Raw genomic sequence first — 21,966 nt, 5'->3', positions numbered from 1 at the left:
ACTGTAAAACAAGATATTTAAATAATTTTTCTTTTTAGAATGGGAAAAAAATTAGACCTGATATTCGATACAAGACTTTGGAAGAAGACGATATCTATACTCTCTTAATTTTAGAAAGTGTTCCAGATGATAACGGTAAATATGAATGTGTCGCAATAAACAGCGCAGGAGAAGCTCGTTGCGAAGCTGAATGTACTGTTCAAAAACTCCAAACGCAGCAAAAAACATCAAAAACATTATCAACTGACATAGAACAAATTCCAACCATTCTGCAACCTTTGCAAGACCAAACAATCAAAGAAGGAACTTCGGTTGCATTTTCTTGTCGTGTAGTTGGAAAACCTATTCCAAATATTCAATGGAAAAAAGGTGATAAAGTAAGTAAATAAATATATATTATGCTCAAGCTTAAATTAAAATAAAAAAGCTGTATACTAAAAACTACAGTGAATTAGGGACTTATAAAATTAACCATTTCCAGGTAATCAAACCGTCTAAGTATTTCCAAATGCAGAAAGAAGTTGATCTGTGTACATTAAGAATATCAGAGGCATTTCCGGAGGATGAAGGTATTTACAAATGTATTGCAAAAAATAATGCTGGAGAAGTAACTACTTCCGCTAATCTAAAAGTTCTTGGTAAGTTTTTCCATTGAAACATTGATCTAAATACAAATTAATTTTAACAAAAATTTTTTTTATCGTATAGCTCCTGATTCATCAGACGTATTTCCAAAACTGACACCTTTGAGAGATCAAATTGTTTTAGAAGGTCAGCCTGCCCAATTCAAAACACAAGTTTTACCAGCAAAACTTAAACCTACAATACAATGGTATCGTGAAGGTGTACTTATTCCAGAATCGCCTGATTTTCAAGTAAGTAAAACGAAAACCAGTTAAAAGTAAAATTATTTCATCAATGTATCATTTAAATTTTTCCAATCTACATCGAATAATGAGTGTTATAAAATATAAACAAAATTTTTTCTAAATATAAATTAATATTTAATTTTCTTCTCAATTGATATCTATTTTTGAGTCAACCATTCATTGCTTTGAAATTCAATTTATAGATGATTCATGAAGGCAATAATGCAGTGCTATTAATTGCGACTACATACGAAGAAGATACTGGAACATTTACTTGTCGAGCTACAACTGCAGCTGGCACTGTTGAATCATCAGCTAAACTCATCGTTAAAAGTAAGGACTAAATTAAAAATTGCTATCTGGTAAAATGTTAATCCCTCCTATCAAAAATAGTGACTTTCATTTGATAAAAAAATTGAGACGAATACATTTGTATTGGTACTTAAGAATTCTTTGATGCCGCACTGCCTCTCTTTATGATCTTAATTTTTGATCCGCTTTGTTTAACAATATAATTTGTAGATGTTAATGTATATTCAACGTCTGCAATCGAGTAGTTTTCTACTAACATTTATAAATGTGTTTGAATTTCGATATTATAATGATATTATGACGAAGGTGGTGCTATCAACTAAATGTCGAAAGTAATTTAATTAAAAGTGTAAAACACTAAAAAATAGCAATATTTCCAATACTTACGTTTAAACGGATGTTGATTAAAAATCTAAATTTTGAATATCTCTTAGGAAGTGCTAAGATTTAGTATTTAAGTGATATTATTGTTATTTATTGTGAAAAACGTATGTGAAACATTTTTGTTCATCATTATATATCAGTGTATAATTTAAAATAACTTGAGGACTATGAAAATTTTTAAATATTTAATCGTATTCGTCAATCTAATATTTACTAATAATAAAGACAAATTGTACGACAAAATTTGAATAAAAATTGTGGAAACTATTGGATTTTCCTTTGTCAATGAAAACTTTGTTCATTTGACTAACATTTATCAATTATACTATTTGAATAAAACCTGCTTTTCATGACAATTTCGCCATAATTTTCTTAACCGAGATATTTTCTCTTGTTAAAAATTGTACTTTTCAAGGTATTATTCATACGACTTGGTATACACTTTGAGAAGACTTCCTATCAGAAATGATAATATTATGAACATTTTATAGTACACTAATATAATGATTTCCAAATTTTTTTCATAATCTTCAGTTTCACACCGATACTTTACTTATAGTATATTATTTCTTAATTTAAAAAATTAGATGTTAGAGAAAAATGATTTTTATTATATAATTAAATATGGATACTTGGTACAATTTTGTTTGAAAAGATAGAGATAAAAGTTGTAAAATTAATGTTTAAGTAATATTGCGGTCGAAAAATATCACGAAATTTGTATTACAATTTTCAATTTTATTAAATTTTTTCAAATTAAACATTTATAAACATCAATACGGTTCATGCAAACTACTTGAAAACAAGAAAACCAACCAGAATTCTGTAAAATATATTTTAGCGAAGGTAATTTCGGATTTTCAAAATACTTATCTTAGAAAGTCAAACACGATACAATATACTACTAATTTACCGAGCGATATTAGTATAAACATAATATTACCATTATCAGAACAACAACGTGACACTTGTACTTTACAAAAAAATTTTATTGTTGATTAATGTATTTCGTTACATTGGAAAGCTCTCTAATGTATATTGTTTTAATAAAGTATGTAATCCAAACAAATACCTATCTATTTTTGATTCTAAGTATAAGCATTATCCACTGTGTGAAATAAAAATTCGATGCACATAATATAATACATTTACGCCACTGTAATTAAAAATTAACTGAATTTTGATTGTTTTTGTCTTGTTATAACATGCGCCACCTTCGTCACTTTGGCTTTTAGATGTATTATTTTATAAATTTCTACTAATAAACTCGAATTTTGCTTAAGTCACATTATACCATTTCAAATTTTGTTTACTTTTTTATGTATTGATTTTAATTTTTAAATATTGGGCTAATATTAATAATAAACGTTTTCAAGTTTCGATAAAATTTGTCGTATGAAATCTTCACAAGTGTTCGTGTAAAAAAATTTATAATGCTTATATTTTTTTGATCGATACAAAACTAAAATTTATAACTAAGTGTGCACTTTACCAACAAATAACATTTTAACAATCCCTCATAATCTCTTATTTCAATGAAAGTAAGACTAAGCGGCTACCTTATTTAACAGATCATTTCTTACCAGCATGAATTCACATGATAATCCAATTTTTAATCACTTATTGCACGAGCATATGATCAATACAATTTTAGAATTTTTCTTTTTAGTTAAATTTGTACAATTTTTTCAATAAATTTGGACGAGATAATTCTAATCAAATTTTGTAAAGTATTTGTAGACAAATTTTCATCTCTTACTTTGTACAAATAATTAAGCATAATAAGAATTAAAAGTAATATTCGACTGGCGTCATTCCTTAATCGCTGACGTTCTCTCGTATTTGATTTTTCGCTAATAGTTTAAATAATAAGTACGAACAATTATTAATTTTTTATCGGGAAAAGCATTGAACTATAATAAAATAAACGTTATTTTTAAAAAAATGAAGGATTTTTGACCTGAAATCTAGCTCCATTTTTTAATTGATAATGAAATGAAAAAAACAATACAGCAACCCTGTCTCGATCCCAAGGCGTCGGGGTGATAGGCAAGTGGGCACATACAAAGATTTTCAGAATTATTTAATCGGAAATTGAATTTTTTATTAAAATCTGTAAAATGATTCCTCAAGTAAAAAAAAAAGAAATCACGGGGATGGAAAATTCATTTGTTAATGTTCATTTATGTGTTATGAAAAGATATAAACTATAACGAAATTAATAAAACCATTAAAAAGTAATTTTTTATATTCAAGACACAAAACTATATATCATAAATTTATAGGAATACAATGCTTGAAACAAAGCAAATAAGAACAAAGAACTTTCATGTATCTAAGACTGTTCTTAGTGTGATTTTTTGAAAAAACTAATTTTTGTAATAAGTTTTTAATATAAATTGGAAAAAAGTCCTTCATTTCTTAGATTATGAGATACTTGCCAATTTACTTGATGACTGCAGAAGACGTCAATAAATTATTTCAAGATTTATTTGATATCTTTATTATATGAGTGAATATTTTCGTTTCATTCATGATTAATTCGTCGAGAGATAGTGGATTCAGTGCTTGAGAATCGAAAAACTAAAACCATAGCTCATACGAGCATTATCAGCCGAGGCAAAGCCTTCGAACGTAATCTAGTATTTCCAAACTCATATTTTTGACTCTGTGGCTGAAACAGAATTAATTAATTTCGGCTTTGAAATTCATAAATAGTAATGTATACGCCTACAAAGAGAAAAAACAAAATCACAGAGCTCATGTTTATCGTAGTTTTGCCTCGACAGATAATTACATGTCCTTTGAGGCTTTACAGTTTCTCGCTCCATATGCTCAAAATCTTATATTTTTATCCAAAATTTACTTTTTACATTATTGAACAGTTTTGGATTTTTCTTGTAAATAAATAACCGTGTGAAATATTTTGACTAAACAATTAGTACTTTATGATACAAGTGACATAAGTAACCATTTATGGTACGGCGTGGTTTAAGGCCGGACTGTAGCGAAGGTTTCACATTAAAGTTCACATTTATACCCTTTTTCTCGAGTAACAGTTACACTTTCTGTTACCACGAAGTGACTTTAGCGCACTAGCGTAGAGAGTGCGATGCGAAACACGCGGAGACAAAAAGTACGACTTATGCCGTAGAAAAGCATGATATAAATATAAACTTAAGCCACGCAGTGCTATAAAATATGATAAGGTTACTACACATTTTTTTCGTAATTATAATATAAATTTTAAGTCATTTTGTTACAAACAACATAAAAATATTATGATTTCAGAAAGAAAAGGAGTATACTATGAGAATGTAGTTTCGGAAAAAGAAGAACATAATTCTTTTGCAAAAGATACAAACCTTCGATTTGGATCTATTGTCGATGACGAAACCATAAAAAAGTTAAAGAAAAATGTAGTGGAGCTGGATGAAGAAGGTTTTCCTATTGGCACTCCTTTGCAGCCTGGCGATGAAACATTAGCATGGCGAAAAGGACGTGCTAGTCATAGACCACGACCCTTGGAAAAAACTCCGTGGAGAAAATTAAAAAATGATAAAGAGGATAAAAAGGAAAAACCTTCCCTTGAAAATGAAAAATTAAAATCATGGACAAATGAAGAAGTATTATTGAAAAAAATTCAGAGAGTAGTCAAGGATATTCCGAAAGAAAAACTACAAGAAATAGAATTAAAACCAACTAAAACCGAAAAAAAAGAAATGACCAAGGAAAAAATAGAATACGTGGCTTTGAAGCCTGTCGAAAAACACATATCTAAAGAGCAGATATTTATTGAAAAACTTATGGCTGAAACAGATAATGCAGATGTCGATAAAATTTTGGACGAAACTTTAAATATTTATTCCGATATTAAAATAGATAAACAGTCATGGAAAGATGAACAAATTAATTTAAAACCAACTAAACCGATGAAAAAAAAATTACGTAAAGAAAAATATGAGGCAATCACTCTAAAACATGTAGTGAAAGAGAATAATTTAGTACAAAAGCCGAAAATAGAAAAGGTTGAATTAAAACACATTTCAGAGAATGAACAAAATCTTGCGGAATACGTTGATACAGAAGATAACGCAAGATTGAGCTCGAAGCAGAAAGTGAAGACTACAGAACAACGCAAAGAGTACCCAAGCGAAAAAACTCTTAAAAAAACAGAAAAAATTCAAAAAAGAAAGGAAGAAGACGTCGTAGATTTTGTACAACAACAAGAAGAATACCCATTTGTTACAGAAAACGTTGAGATCAGGACGACGATCGAAAAGATACCAATTGAGACCCCCACCGAAACTACTCACGCCCCATGGGTACGCAGTAAAAAAAAGCAAGTCCCAATGAAACCACAGCTGCAGGAAAAAACTGAAGTTACGTTACCAATGGAAAAAAAATCGGACGAGAAACCAGTTGAAAAAAATCAAGCCCCATGGATAAGTGGTAAGAAAAAATCAGTTCCAATTAAATCAAAGTTTGAAGAAAAGTTTACGGAAACAATTGATAAAACGACAGCAACTTTGAAAGTTCAAGAAAAAGTGTCTCAAGTAGAATTACCAACTGAAGAAAAGCCAGATGAGAAACCGGTTGAAACTATTCAGGCTCCATGGATTCGTGGTAAGAAAAAACCGGCCACAATTGAACCAAAGTTTAAAGAAAAGTTTACGGAAACAACTGATAAAACGACAGCTACTTTAAAAGTTCAAGAAGAAGTGTCTCAAGTAGAATTACCAGCCGAAGAAAAGCCGGACGAGAAAACGGCTGAAACTACTCAAGCTCCATGGGCTCGTGGTAAGAAGAAACCAGTCGCAATTAAACCACAGTTGGAAGAAAAACCTACGGAAAAGATCGAAAAAACTACAGCATCTTTGACGGTTACCGAAGAAGTGTCTCAAATAGAGTTATCGACTGAACAAAGGCTGGATGAGAAACCGGTTGAAACTACTCAAGCTCCGTGGGTTCGTGGTAAGAAAAAACCCATTCGAACTGAACAAAAAATTGAAGAAAAGTTTACGGAAACAACTGATAAAAGAAAAGCAACTTTGAAAGTTGAAGAAGATGTGTCTCAAGTAAAACTACTAACCGAAGAAAAGCCGAACGAAAAACCGGTTGAAACTACTCAAGTTCCATGGGTTCGTGGTAAAAAGAAACCAGTCGCAATTCAACCACAGTTGGAAGAAAAACCTACGGAAAAGATCGAAAAAACTACAGCATCTTTGACTGTTACAGAAGAAGTATCTCAAGCTGAATTAGCAACTGAAGAAAAGCCGGACGAAAAACCGGTTGAAACTACTCAAGTTCCATGGGTTCGTGGTAAAAAGAAACCAGTCGCAATTAAACCACAGTTGGATGAAAAACCTACAGAAAAGATCGAAAAAACTACAGCATCTTTGACGGTTACAGAAGAAGTATCTCAAGTAGAATTACCAGCTGAAGAAAAGCCGGACGAAAAACCGGTTGAAACTACTCAAGTTCCATGGGTTCGTGGTAAGAAAAAACCCATTCGAACTGAACAAAAATTTGAAGAAAAGGTTATGGAAACAACTGATAAAAGAACAGCAACTTTGAAAGTTGAAGAAGATGTGTCTCAAGTAAAACTACTAACCGAAGAAAAGCCAGACCAGAAACCGGTTGAAACTACTCAAGCTCCATGGGTTCGTGGTAAGAAGAAACCAGTCGCAATTAAACCACAGTTGGAAGAAATACCTACGGAAAAGATCGAAAAAACTACAACATCTTTGACGATTACAGAAGAAGTATCTCAAATAGAATTACCAACCGAAGAAAAGCCGGACGAGAAACCGGTTGAAACTACTCAAGCTCCATGGGTTCGTGGTAAAAAGAAACCAGTCGCAATAAAACTACAGTTGGAAGAAAGACCTTCGGAAAAGATCGAAAAAACTACAGCATCTTTGACGGTTACAGAAGAAGTATCTCAAGTAGAATTACCAGCTGAAGAAAAGCCGGACGAAAAACCGGTTGAAACTACTCAAGTTCCATGGGTTCGTGGTAAAAAGAAACCAGTCGCAATGAAACCACAGTTGGATGAAAAACCTACGGAAAAGATCGAAAAAACTACAGCATCTTTGACGGTTACAGAAGAAGTATCTCAAGTAGAATTACCAGCTGAAGAAAAGCCGGACGAAAAACCGGTTGAAACTACTCAAGTTCCATGGGTTCGTGGTAAAAAGAAACCAGTCGCAATTAAACCACAGTTGGAAGAAAAACCTACGGAAAAGATCGAAAAAACTACAGCATCTTTGACTGTTACAGAAGAAGTATCTCAAGCTGAATTAGCAACTGAAGAAAAGCCGGACGAAAAACCGGTTGAAAATACTCAAGTTCCATGGGTTCGTGGTAAAAAGAAACCAGTCGCAATTAAACCACAGTTGGATGAAAAACCTACAGAAAAGATCGAAAAAACTACAGCATCTTTGACGGTTACAGAAGAAGTATCTCAAGTAGAATTACCAGCTGAAGAAAAGCCGGACGAGAAACCGGTTGAAACTACTCAAGCTCCATGGGTTCGTGGTAAGAAGAAACCAGTTGCAATTAAACCACAGTTGGAAGAAAAACCTACGGAAAAGATCGAAAAAACTACAGCATCTTTGACGGTTACAGAAGAAGTATCTCAAGCTCAGTTAGCAACTGAAGAAAATATGGACGAAAAACCGGTTGAAACTACTCAAGCTCCATGGGTTCGTGGTAAGAAGAAACCAGTAGCAATTAAAACACAGCTGGAAGAAAAACCTACGGAAAAGATCGAAAAAACTACAGCATCTTTGACGATTACAGAAGAAGTATCTCAAATAGAATTACCAACCGAAGAAAAGCCGGACGAGAAACCGGTTGAAACTACTCAAGCTCCATGGGTTCGTGGTAAGAAGAAACCAGTCGCAATAAAACCACAGTTGGAAGAAAAACCTACGGAAAAGATCGAAAAATCTACAGCATCTTTGACGATTACAGAAGAAGTATCTCAAACTGAGTTACCAACCGAAGAAAAGCTTGACGAGATACCGGTTGAAACTACTAAAGCTCCATGGGTTCGTGGTAAGAAAAAGCCAGTTGAAAAAAAACCTAAGCTCGTTGAAAAACCTACGGAAAAAATCGAAAAAACTACAGCAACTTTGATGGTTGAAGAAGAAGTGTTGCAAGTTGAGTTACCAGTTGAAGAAAAATTCACAGAATCAACTGAAAAGGTTACAGTCTCTTTGGTTACGAAAGAAGAAGTTTCATTACCTGTCGTGTCAGTCACTAATGCCTTAATGGAAATTCCGATGGAAACAAGTGGTATGAATTTATATATGTTATTGATTTATTGCCGTCCAATCCTTTTTTTCCTCTCATCGTCATGTTAGTAGATGATTTATTTTAACGTATATTTGGTCTGCGTATAATTTCTTAATGCTGAAATTCAAGCTTTACATCTAACTATGGCGAATTCTAAAGATGACTAACTTTTTTCAGTTATTTATACGGGATTACATCTGTTGCTATTAGTTCATAAATGTATTTAATGGATAAAATATTCTTAGGAGTATATGTTACCTTTTCATCTTACTCTGTCAGCTATAGCTGCTAAAATCTTTGGCCAAATTTAGGTTTAGAAGAACTTACTCTAGTAATTGCTGGCGAATGAATAAGCGTTCTTATTCAACAATTTTTTAGTTGAACATATACAAAAGGAGTCGATTGTGGCAAGGAGAAGTCAGTCACCTGAGCAATTCACCACGGTATATAAATTAGGATGTCCCTTATTTCCCAAAGTTTAAAATATCAATTTAGTAATCCAGATATCGAAAGGCGCTTATAAAATATAATATTTCACTAGCCCGACTTTTAATATTCAAAGTAGAAAAAAAACGAATATATATTATAAACTGTAAAAATTCGCAATGGGTCGACTTTTCGCCTCAGCGTCGTTGAAGGAAACCAATCAAAATTAGTCTTAAGCCGTCAATAGATTAATATGTCAATATTTAATTTACACACTAAACAATATCAAGCTACTGAACGAGCAATCACAACACTTATAAACTGCTCACGCTAAAAATCTCACCACTCTTTCAGGACCCAGGGTACACCGGAAATTTTTTTTCGAGTCGAATTTCTTTCCATTTTAAAATTTTCATATACTTATTTGAAAGCTGAAATTTAGACCTTTTGTGCGATGTAAAGAAAAAAATTTTCAGCTTACTAAAAGTCCTAATACAGAGGTTCAAATTTAAAAAAAAAAATAAAAATATGCAAATTGCGACAAAATTATGAAAACCCCAAAAAATCTCACGGAGCATGCTTAAAAATAAAATCAAAAACTTTAGATCCGACGTATGTTTCGATGAGGAATCGAATGGTGTCCTTGAATTTAGCCTTGAACATAATCTCAAAGCTACAGTGAACCAAATATCGATTTTTACGAAGTAATCCCCATTTTTTTATGGCAGATTTGAAAAAATCGGAAAATTTTAAATTTGTATAAACCTTTTTGCTTTTTTTCTTGGTAATTTTGAGGGCGCTATACTAAATAAGAAATTAAACTCTTATTTGGGCATAATTTTAAGTTAAATGAGGGGTTTTATTTCTAACTCTAGCGTCCTCAAAATTGTAAAACAAACATCGCATTACAGACATGGGTTTTCGGTGTCCCATTGGGCTCTAAACCAATAAAAACTTATTTATTTATGAGTATCTTTCGATATCTGGGTTATCAAATAAGTACCCTTAAAAAAATTACACGGAAAGGATCTGCGAAATTTTTTAAGGGTATTTTTGACTTTGAGAAATTAGGTACGCCCTAATTTACAATTAATACTTACCATCCCTTAATAACCTTGCAGAGAATAAATTTATTAGTGTACCTCACGAAGCTAGCTTTTGTTTTATGATCTCTTAAACTCTACAGTTATTTTTGAATCATAATTTTATGTCTCATAGTTGTTTGTGTTCTTAAAATCAGAGATGTGTATTGATTGCATGGACCTTATAATATTCAGCAGTTTCTCCTGTCAAAAAAAATTATTGTGTCACAGTTTTCAGACGGTAATACAATATATATACCATGAGGTGCTTTTACTATATTATAGTACACAAAAAATTCTCAAGCGCTATTTTCAATAGTTTAAAAAGTTTCGAATTTTTCAAATTTATCATATGCTCTATAACTTCAGAAAAAATTATTGCAAATTCCAAAAAAGTTTTGACGTTAATTAAATTCGATAACTAACCTGGAAACTTTTTCTTGTTTTTCTGTTTGAAAGTGCATAACCGCAAATATTTTTCTAATTTTTTTAATTCTGATAAGTATAGTAACGAAGATTGTAGAGTAAAAATCCCCTTTTCTCAACAAATTTTTTTTTTCAAGACAACCTAGCCTGTTAAAAATAAGTCTCGGACATTTAATTTAGGTAAAAATTAGGTTGTTACCCAGATAAATTTTTAGAAAAATTTCAGGTATCAAACTGTAAACCGATGGTGGACCAAAAATTTGCATTTTTATGAATAAAAATAACTTGTCATTTCATAACCAATTTTACCTCACTATTTGAGGGAAAAATCCCCATCTTTCTACACGTCAAAAATATTATTCAGATTTTTTTGTGTGTTTACCATAAGTTGAAATAATAATTTTTCCAATAAAAGCGAAGTTTTATGGACAAATTAACAAAATTATTGTATAGATTTTAATTTTGTAATTCGTCGGACCATTATGCGATTTTGAACATTTTTGCTTTGCTATACTGATCATGTTGCATGAACCAAACATATCAATGTTTTACATAAAGAGTAGCACTTTCATGTTACAAAGAAAATAGAAATAGCTACTCTTGATTAACAATGACTGAATAGAGTTCCAGTAGAAGTGTGTGCAGCAATCAATTTAGTTGAATTTGTTTTACCTTCATATACTTACTTTACCTCTCACAAGATTTTCAGTTTACCCATGATTTATTGTGAAATTGTTAAAGTACATTTTCGATTTTTTTTTAAATTTTTTATGATTTCACAAAAATCTCTTATTGTCATATACTGCCTTCTAGTTAGCCAATAGAACTATAATATATGTTATCATTTAGTTCACTATTTAACACAAAAAATTGTTAAAATAATATTATACTTTTATTCAAAATTATTCTGAATTATACGATGTAAAGACAATTTAAATATCTTTACTTACTAGAATACGAAAATATCGTCTTAATTAGAAATTTATCAGAAACTTATGATTTTATAGCAGATGAAGATCATTTCGATATCTCACTTGATCGTGTGACAGCTACATCTCAACTTAAGTATTGTGCACCAACAATTACCGAACCATTCGCAGCGATTACTGCAGTACCTAAACAACCTCTAAAGTTGACAGTAAAGTTTGAAAGTGTATCAAATACGGATGTAAAATGGTTTCGAAATAATATAGAGATTTTATCTACTGAAATGCGCAAAATTAGTACATTCAACAATATTACTGAGCTCATAATACAGAGTGTATCTAAAAAAGATGCTGGAAAATATGAAGTACGATTGCAAAATTCTACTGGAGAAGCTCGCTGTTCAGGAACAGTATCCGTACAAGACACTCAATCTGATGACAGTAGGCCACCACGATTCATCACACCTATTCGATCTCAGATAATACCCATTGGGGAAGTCGTTATATTGGAAGCAATAGTTACATCTCACCCACCAGCATCATTTCAATGGTTTTTCGAAAATCATTTAATTGAGGTTGGGATGATTTTTATTCAAAATTTTTGCACTACGTGACAGTTGAATACGAAAAAATTGTAAAATTGCTTTTTCCATCTACTTCTATATGAATAGAAAAGTACTTTTACACCATACAACCGAAATTCACGCGCATTGCACGTTTTTCTGCAGTACAAGTGCCACTTTCTGGCGCTGCAGTATGTCTTACATTCACTGCAGTCGCTCGCTAATCTCACTTTGTAGTACCAGAAAGTGAGACTTATATCTTGGAAAAAGAGGCATTATCACATTATTATAAAATACCGTACATTGTACGAGTCATGGGAAGCACTTTTTAGCAAGGTCCTTAAAAACTTTACTGTGCTCTAACTCAAAACTACGGCATGCTTTAGAGTGCTACCTTTGACTCTAGTATTGCAAATTACTAAAAACATTCTTAGAGAGTATGAAAAAATTCTCGATTTTAAGAACCTTAAGTTACATCTTTATAGATACAGACGATTGATCTTTATACATATTATTCAAGTACAAGTTTATTAATCATAGTCAATGACGTGAATTTTTTTTTTTTAATTTAGTAAAAAGAAAATACAATTGCAATTATATTTTCAGAATCTAAGACTACTAAATAAATATAAAGTTGATTTCACTTTTAAGCTCTATTCATAATTAGTGGACTGTGACTATGTAATGGGACTTTACAGCACTCTAACCTAAAAATCGCAGTTTGCCGCTAGTTTTGAGCTCTTGTGCTATAAAGTGCTATTGATATCAAATTCGAAATCGTAACTGGAAACTTTACCTTAGAAACAAATTATAACAAATTTTTCAAGACTGACCATAAAAAAATTAATAAATATTCATAAAATAAAAACGTAAATATAAAATTAGTCATGGCAAAAAAAATAATTTTCAAAAACATTGAGAAACATTTTTACAAAATATTTTTTGAATAGCTACTCGAATATTTAAAGAATAAAAAAACAAAAGTATCAGGGCAGCTTTTCAAAACTATTTAAGTAAACATATTTAAAAATGTTCATTTGCGCCAAGCTTACAGTATTCTTTTTGAGCCACTACAGATGTAACGTTGCGAAGGTTTCTCATATTTAAAGAATTTTCTCATGTAAAACCGGCTATAAGAGTATATGTAGCTTAGTTTTTCATTTTCAAGTTGTATTATTGTCGATTTGATACAACTTTCAAATACATTCACACAATTAGAATACAAAAATTAAAATTATAAATTTGTACTGGTATTTAGGCTTCCGACGATATTCATTTGGCTGCTGTAGATAATAAGTCAGTACTTATTGTAAAGGAAGCCAGACTGGAATATTCAGGCATTTATACTTGTCGGGCTGAAAATGTAGCAGGATCTGTAACTAATTCTGCAACTGTCACCATTGAAGAGGTCTCTACAGAAGAACAAGTTGAAGGATCACATCCAATTTTTACAAAAAAACTTTTACCAGTTCGTGTCATGGATGGCGAAACAGTAAATTTAAGTTGTATTGTTGAAGCATATCCAATCCCCAGAGTAGATTGGTTCCATGACGGAAAACCAATAAAACGGCCAAAGCAAATGATTATCATGCAAAATTTGCAAGGCTTATGTAATTTATCAATAAATGAAGTATTTCCCGAAGACGCTGGAGAATATAGTTGCAAAGCAGTCAATTATTTCGGTGAAGCAATTTGTAGCGCATCATTGATTGTAGAAGGTACCACATGTATTTGTATAAATCATATAAACAAACGCAAATACATCATTCATAAATTTTTTAATTTTCCGAGCAAAAGTGAACACTTAGAATACTAGTAGGACCCTACATAATTATAGAATGATCGAAATCTTGCTAAAAATGGATACTTTCTAAAAAAAACTTAGTTATTTTTTCGAAGAAAAGATTCAGATTTATTTTTATCTCGTATAATTCAGAAAAATTTTTTATGCAATAGTATGACGAAAAATGTCTTTTTTCGCACATTTTTTAGTGCGCAAAATGCGTTTTTGGACACATGTGTGCGGTAAAACGCCTGATTTAAATGAACGTATTTTTCGACTACCATTGCATAAAATTTTGTATGCAACACGTGCCCAGCTTTTTGCGCACAGTGTGCGGAAAAAGCACCCACTCGTGCCGGCATAGCCGACACTCGTGTCTTTTTCCGCACACTCGTGCCCAAAAACGCCTTTTGGTCTCTTGTTACATAAATAACTATTATGCAATAGTATGACGAAAATAACCATTAATCGATAAAAAAATTCAATTACACTACTCTTACGGAAATCTATTTCATGCACAAAGCTTATATTTGCTCGAAAAAATGTTTTGGTACTCAGTAAATAATAAGAGAAACCTTATTTTTTTGTCCAGTTGATATTTTATTCGTATAATTTCTAAAACAAAACGAGAAACATTAAATCTCGATCTGAAGAAGAATAATGCATCGAATATTATAATCGAATTGTATTATAATCGAAACATTCATTTCAAAACTTCAGGGGACACGCTTATGTTGAATCTTTTTAAATTAAATAATATAAAAATAAAATGTTAAAATTGAATCTTTTAGTTTTTATATAAAATTATGTTTTTCAAGTCTTTTTACGTCAGAGAACATTTCTCTAGTACCTTTTATTATTTTAATTAGTTCAGGATGCATCCATAATGACTTATGATCCTAAAGCCCTGTGCCGCATGAATTTGAATAAAATCTTTGACTAATCTTGATCCTAGAGGTCTTGAAATTTTTGTCAAAACATTCTCCTCCACTTAAGTGTAACAGAATTTCAAGAAAAATCTAAGAAATTATTTTCCATACTAAAATAAAAAAAAACTGCTGCGAATTTATTGGCAAGGAGCTTCCTGCAAAGATAAATTGGAAACCAACTCTAAAACTAATTCTACATAATGCTCTACACACGTCACACACACACACACACACACACACACACACACACACACACACACACACACACACACACGCGCACAGACATCCGTTAGGAATTCAATCTAATTTACAAATATGTAAACCAAATGGTCCTACGAGGTCTGGTTCAAAAACTCATATTCAAACCCGTCACATAGCTTCCTCTATGGAGGATGCAAAAATTCAAAAATAGCTTTTTTTATGCGTTTTTACGACTGGTAATTTGAATAAATAATTTAATCGAAAATCTGTTTCACTTATGTGGAGAAGAATGTTATGACAAAAATTTCAAGACCTCTAGGATCAATATCAGTCAAAGATTCCATTCAGATTAATGCGGCAGAAGGCTTTGGAATCATAAGTCATTATGGATGCATCCCGGACTAATTTAAATAATAAAAGGTACTAGAGACATGTTTTCTGACGCTAAATGACTTGAAAAAAACATAATTTTATATAAAAACTAAAAATTTAATTTCAACATTTTATTTTCATGTTTTTCAATACATTTGATTATACACGATTCAACTCAGGTTTGTCCCCTGAAATAAGAATTTCTAATGTACAGAATTTGTTGCTTTAAATCATAATAAATACTTCATCTAATTGTATAATGCATAATTTAATATGACATTTCATTCGGTACGTGATGTCCAATTATTACGAAAACCAATGATGTATGCGTTATTCAAGTTATTTTCATATTCTAGAATGGGTGCCGATTTACCGCACTCTTAATATAATACTTAAGAATATTAATTATTATTTTTTTTAATAAATTCTTTGGGATCAGGGAATCTAAATTAAAAATAAGGGTAAAATATTATACTTAAGTACGAAGCATTTTACTTTTTAAGTATTTTTAAATCCCAATTTCACTTTACAAGATAATTTTATTATACTTCACATAATATATTTCACTAATCTTTAAATGTATGTTTTGTCTAGCATATGAATACGTTCCAGATTCAGAAATAGAAATTTCTGAAATTGCTACTTCACTAACAGAACAAAGTGAATCTGACGAAGATAAAGTATCAATAAAGGTAATGTTTATAAATTTTTTATGTAAATAACAAAATTCATTTTGATTTTAAAGTAAAAATACCAATTAGATCTTTATTAAGGGGTTACTAGCCTTGTGCTGACGGAAATTATTATTATAATTACTTTTTTTTTTGAAAAATTATACTTCAAACACCAAAAATTCAATGAATTTAAAATTTTTACACCATGAAGTTTATCGATTAAAGAAGCCATAAAAATTTTCAGATAAAATTATTAAAAGTTGTCGATTTTCCATCAGTTTCCTGACAAAATCATCAGAAACTAAAAATTCGACATATTTCTCAAAGTTTACACTCTTGACTAGCAATTAAAAGAAAGAAAAGTAAAAAAAATAAAATTTCATAATTCGGCATTACAATCCTTACTCACATATAGAGCAAAAAATACACAATAAAAAACATTTAAACACAGGGTGACCGAGGAAATCTACTGGAAAATCGACAATTTTCAATATTTTTATCTGAAATTTTTTACATCTTCTTTAACAGATAAATTTGTGTAAAAATAAGTGTTAAGAAACTATATAGGCTTGATGTGCATCTGTGAAAGACTAATATTAGCGGGAAAATTGCGTATTTTATTTCATAAAAAAAGTACTTATAAAGTTTTAAACATATTATCATTCATTTACTTGTATCGGATTGTATATTAGTCTTCAAAAAAAAAATTTAAATTAAATATTGTTTGCATAATTTGATAAATAATTGATTATACTTTTCAGGATGTATCAGAAACTGAAGTACAAGAATTTGCACCAGAAATAGTTAAAAAACTTCCAGAATACATACCATCCATTGATGGCTCTCTTACAAGGTAAAATTGATTTATTTGAATATAGTATTTTTTCCAATGAATGCAGTTTTATTCAAAAACACTATCTACACCAATTGATATTGCTATTTTTTCACATGAAAGCTTGAAATTAGCTGTAAAGTTGCGGATTTTAACTTGCGTGTTTTGGGAAAAATTAAATTACCAAATTGTTGAAAAACATTTCTTATCTTTTTCATCATTGAGAATCGATACTCTTGTACACTAACCTCGCGGTACCAGAAATTGCGACTTAGGACGCGAAAAAGGGGGCATAAATGTGGACTTAGCACACTGTTATAAAATTGAGTATGATACTCGTGCCATAGGGGACACTTTCTGACTCGGCTATTAGGACCCTCACTGCGCTCGAGCTCTAAACTACGCCGTGCCAGAAAATGTTACTTATAACATTAGTACCTTAATAGTACATTGTGAAACAGTGGCTTCTGCCGTGCTAGCAGTATAGCAATGTGCTAAGTTCACATTTATGCCCCGCAGTGCAATAAAGTACTATTACAAAATATGAAGTAATTAACCTCTAGAGGGCCGGTATTTCAGAGAGTATATCATTCATAGAAAACTGACATATAAGATATCATTGATAAATCACAGGCTAAGTGTCGATCAGAGGGGGTGCCAATGTTATTAGCTTTCCAGCCCTCTAATGGTTAATACAAACGTAAGAAACTTATAAAAACCCGTGTTATGTACATAATGAATTGAAAAGACTAGAGGAGCTGGAAAACCCGGCATTAAAAACAATATTTCAGTTTTATTTGATTTCTTTTACTTTATAATCAATTGAAAATTTTAGGTTGGAAGTACAAGTTCGAGGCCACCCAAAACCAAAAGGAAAATGGTATAAACAAGGTTTGGAAATACACTCATCTACAGAATTTCAAATAGAAGAGCTTGATGAGGGAACTTCTGTTTTGACGATTTCTGAAACTTATCCTGATGATACTGGGGAAATTGTTTTTGAAGCGCATAATTCTTTGGGAGTTTCTACAACGAGAACTTATTTATCAGTAGAAGGTATATTCGATCTCAAAAACTCTACATAATTTTTACATATCTTATAGAACGCAAGATAGTAACAGATCACAATGTGCTGCATTAACGTGAAAGAGATATTAACATTTAATTTAAATCACGTAAAAATTAGTTGTTCTAATTCTCAACTTGAGCCATTGTTGAAAATTTAAAGTAACTAGCGAATTTAGTCTAAATGTGAAGGTGGAAAGATGAAAGGGGAAGTGTAAGGGACGAAATATATTTAACTTATTTTATAAATTTACCCTGCTAGTTCGAACTCTTTTAATTCGAAAAAATTTTTCAAGTCTCAATTCTCTATTCACGGGAAATTCATGTCACATGTGATTTCAATGCTGTTATTTGGTCTGTAATTTTAAAGCAAACAGTTCGGCATATAATACTATATTAGTAGTGTTCTATGTAATATTTTAACTTGAAAGTAAAAATAAATTCGAGTAATGAAAAAAAGGAAGTAGGATAGGGAAATAAGAGAAAGTTTCAAAAGTAAAAAAAGAGTCTCATTTTCAAGAGTTATAAAATTCAGGAACAGTAAGCTCGGCATCTAGTTCTCGGTTTATGTTCATTTTGAGAAATTTGTGGAGATGAAACTGATAAAATTTTATCCGTCATGTAAAAAATGTTAAAAACTGAAAAAAAAATTTCTTGTTTTTTTTCCATTTTACATTTAAAACAATACCTTCAGGCTTTGCAGACCTGTTATAATCCATGAAATATTTGAGTAACCATATATTCTATCTTTTAAAACTTTATTCATTATATTAAAAGGCTCAGAAATAATTTTTGGACCGAAAAATTAATCCCTTTTATTTTGACTCTATAACGTTACGGGTATGACTTTTCTTAATATACAAGTAAACTATTCAGAAAATATTAAATAATAAAATACGGAACAACCTCATATTCATGTTCATAATTATTGTCAATATTATTTTAAAGCCCCAAGCATGATATATGAGAAAAACAGCACATATGATCTGCAATTATCTACCGATCTAAAAACTTTATTAAAAGATAATATAACTTATATTCAAAGAAAAATTATCAATTCATTAATGTTTAAATGATCTTATGCTTTTTGCAGCTCGATAATTCTATCATTCCAATATTCCTAATCCTTTCTACATACATTTGAAATATTTACACATCACAAATAACTTTAACATAATATATAGTACGATTCACACTTAATATTGCAAGAAAACTTGAGAAAAAATTGTGCAATAAATAAATATTATATGATTCTTAGGTATAATAGGTACAAAAGAATATAGAAAACCTGAATGGGTGTCTCAAATGGAAGAAATGCAAGAAGCATTACGAGGTAATTTTTAAATTTTTTTTTATTGCATTCCTAATTTCTTAAATTAATCTTGAAATTTTTTCTTGAAAACTTTTTTATTGTTTCGGTTTTTTAATTGAGAAAATTATATTGTAGCTACTCAATCAATCCCTCGGTTTATACAAGAATTTACAGACACGTATACCCAAGAAGGTGAAACGGTTGAATTTCAGTGTTCATATTCCGGTAACCCTGTTCCAGGTGACATGTTCTTCTTTTTTCAAAATAAAATAAGTTTTGGGATAATTTTATGTATTTCAAACAAACACTAATATTTTTTATAAATATTTTAGATATTACTTGGTTGAAAAACGATAAGATTATATTGAGTTCTGACAGACTGAAAATTTTGATTAACGAAGAAGATAAAAAAACGTCATTGAAAATTATATCAGTTGAGCAAGATGACGCAGGAGAATATATTTGCAAAGCTATTAGTGATATTGGTTTGGCCATTACGAAAGCAAAGCTTCGAGTATCAGGTAAACTTTTAACAACAAATTTTTAAACTATAAATTACAAATACTTCATCGAAAAATGAATTTAAGATGCTGCAATAAAGCCGCAACAACAGTCTCAATCCTCGCTAGAAATTCAAGAAGAAGTTAAACGAAAAAAAGAAAAATTAATTAAAAAGAAAAAGAAAACGGAAAAACAAAAGAGTACTAGTATTGATAAGGATTTGGACAATAAAATAAATCATATAATGAGTGCAGAAAAAGAAAATATAGCTCGTGAAGTAGAAGATGTAATGGAGCTATTTAATGTTCCTGAATTTGTTTCCGGTATTGAACCTTTACGAGAACTAGCAACTATAGGTTACTTATTGAAGAAAGGGGTTACTACTATTGAAATAAACGAGAGTCTTTACAAAACTAATAAGTTCCCCGCTCTTCAAACACCTGATGCTCAAAATGCTCTGGTACAACTCGTTGAAAGAAAGGGGTATGGTCCCTTGATTACGCAGATTTTTTCAGAAGAAACTACAACTGACGAGCATATTGTCGCTGCAACAGTAGGATTTAGAGCTTTTATAAAGCTTGTCGAACTACAACATGCTACGGTAGAAGAAGTAATCACTCAATTCTTACCGCAAGATTTCAAACCAAGATCTTGGGAATTATCAGAAGCTACTGAAGTAAGTTTTTCTACTATTATGAAAAATTCAATTTAATTCAGCAGGATCTGTTCTGAACGTTTTTTTTCTTTCCTTAAACTTGTAAGTTTTTAGCACTGGGTGGTAGGGGTGTGCGAGTACTCGATTTTTAGAGTTTTGCTCGATTCTACTCGACTTGTCGAGTTCGAGTCGAGTGAACTTAACATAGCGCCAAATAATCGGGTACATACTCGTGCCACAAAGTGTTACTTATAGCATGGTGTAATTTTATAACAGTGTGCTAGAGTCACATTTATGCCCCCTTTTTGGAGCCATAACTCGCAATAAGTCGCACTTTCTGGTACGTTCGTGGAGCGAAATTAGCATGCTCGTGGTTAGTGTAAAGCGTACAATAAATTTAAATTTATGCCACGCAGTGCTATTATAGCACTTTATACAACGGGTGTGGATATGCTTTTTCTACAAAACGAGGGGTATAAACTGTACCGAGTCAAAACGTATTAGTTATGGCCCTTTTATTATAAAAAAAATTACTTGCAATCCCGCTATTTTTCACAAAAGATTATTCACAACTTCAAATCGTCCTCTTTTCCAACGATGTTGATGCTAGAGATATTGAGGAAAAATTTAATTTTACGTAAAAAAAAATCTCTAGATTATTATTTGAGAAATTTTAAAGGGGTACAATAAAGTATCTGGAAAAGTACAAACATATGGACGGTTGAATGTTTAAGGGTTATATGAGCCGGTTGAGCTACGGAAATTAAGCCTCAAATATTCCATGTTACTAATCTTTAAGTCTCTAAGTGCTAATCTATAGTAAGTGTCGTTTAATTCAGTAACGAATATTAACCAACACTGACTGTACATTATTCATATCTTCATTTTGTGTGTAACATGAAAAGAAAAAATTATTATTCTTAAAAATAAACTAAAAAAAAATTATTATTAATAAAATTATTTTTAATTCGTCAGCATACTGAAATAACAACTCTGACCGAAACATTCGAAATCACCGAACAAATAGAAGTTCACACACTGGGTACGTATCAATAATTTTTAATTTTTCAAACTACTACTAATTTTACTACTATTTAATTTTACAATAATAGTTATTTATGTAACAAGTGCCCAAAAGGCGTTTTTGGGCACGAGTGTGCGGAAAAAGACACGAGTGCCGGCTATGCCGGCACGAGTGGGTGTTTTTTCCGCACACTGTGCGCAAAAAGCTGGGCACGTGTTGCATACAAAATTTTATGCAATAGTAGGCGAAAAATACGTTCATTTAAATGAGGCGTTTTACCGCACACCCGTGTCCAAAATGGGGCATTTTACCGCACATAAGTGTCCAA

General features: G+C 31.1%; 1 protein-coding gene across 13 annotated transcripts in view; it reads left to right on the top strand.

Annotated features, from left to right (window-relative positions):
• The window catches only part of LOC106652560 (titin), an 81,085-nt gene that overhangs the window by 24,622 nt on the left and 34,497 nt on the right, over window positions 1–21,966 (top strand). For 8 of the 13 annotated variants that reach the window (XM_023459727.1, XM_023459738.1, XM_023459736.1 and 5 more), the window contains exons 33-47: window positions 39–377; window positions 482–638; window positions 709–875; window positions 1,073–1,202; window positions 4,857–8,867; window positions 11,809–12,302; window positions 13,549–14,008; window positions 16,170–16,267; window positions 17,011–17,102; window positions 17,917–18,137; window positions 19,405–19,479; window positions 19,594–19,698; window positions 19,791–19,979; window positions 20,046–20,635; window positions 21,590–21,656. In XM_023459727.1, the coding sequence (XP_023315495.1) occupies window positions 39–377; window positions 482–638; window positions 709–875; window positions 1,073–1,202; window positions 4,857–8,867; window positions 11,809–12,302; window positions 13,549–14,008; window positions 16,170–16,267; window positions 17,011–17,102; window positions 17,917–18,137; window positions 19,405–19,479; window positions 19,594–19,698; window positions 19,791–19,979; window positions 20,046–20,635; window positions 21,590–21,656 (7,195 nt within the window). The remainder of the gene's footprint in view (window positions 1–38; window positions 378–481; window positions 639–708; window positions 876–1,072; window positions 1,203–4,856; window positions 8,868–11,808; window positions 12,303–13,548; window positions 14,009–16,169; window positions 16,268–17,010; window positions 17,103–17,916; window positions 18,138–19,404; window positions 19,480–19,593; window positions 19,699–19,790; window positions 19,980–20,045; window positions 20,636–21,589; window positions 21,657–21,966) is intronic. The other 5 variants (XM_023459734.1, XM_023459731.1, XM_023459728.1 and 2 more) reach the window with 5 other exon arrangements.

This window comes from Trichogramma pretiosum, unplaced genomic scaffold (assembly GCF_000599845.2).
Source record: "Trichogramma pretiosum strain Unisexual culture from Peru unplaced genomic scaffold, Tpre_2.0 scaffold32, whole genome shotgun sequence".
Lineage (NCBI taxonomy): Eukaryota > Metazoa > Arthropoda > Insecta > Hymenoptera > Trichogrammatidae > Trichogramma > Trichogramma pretiosum.
Note: the sequence above shows the minus strand (reverse complement) of the source record. Positions and strands in the feature narration are given on the sequence as shown.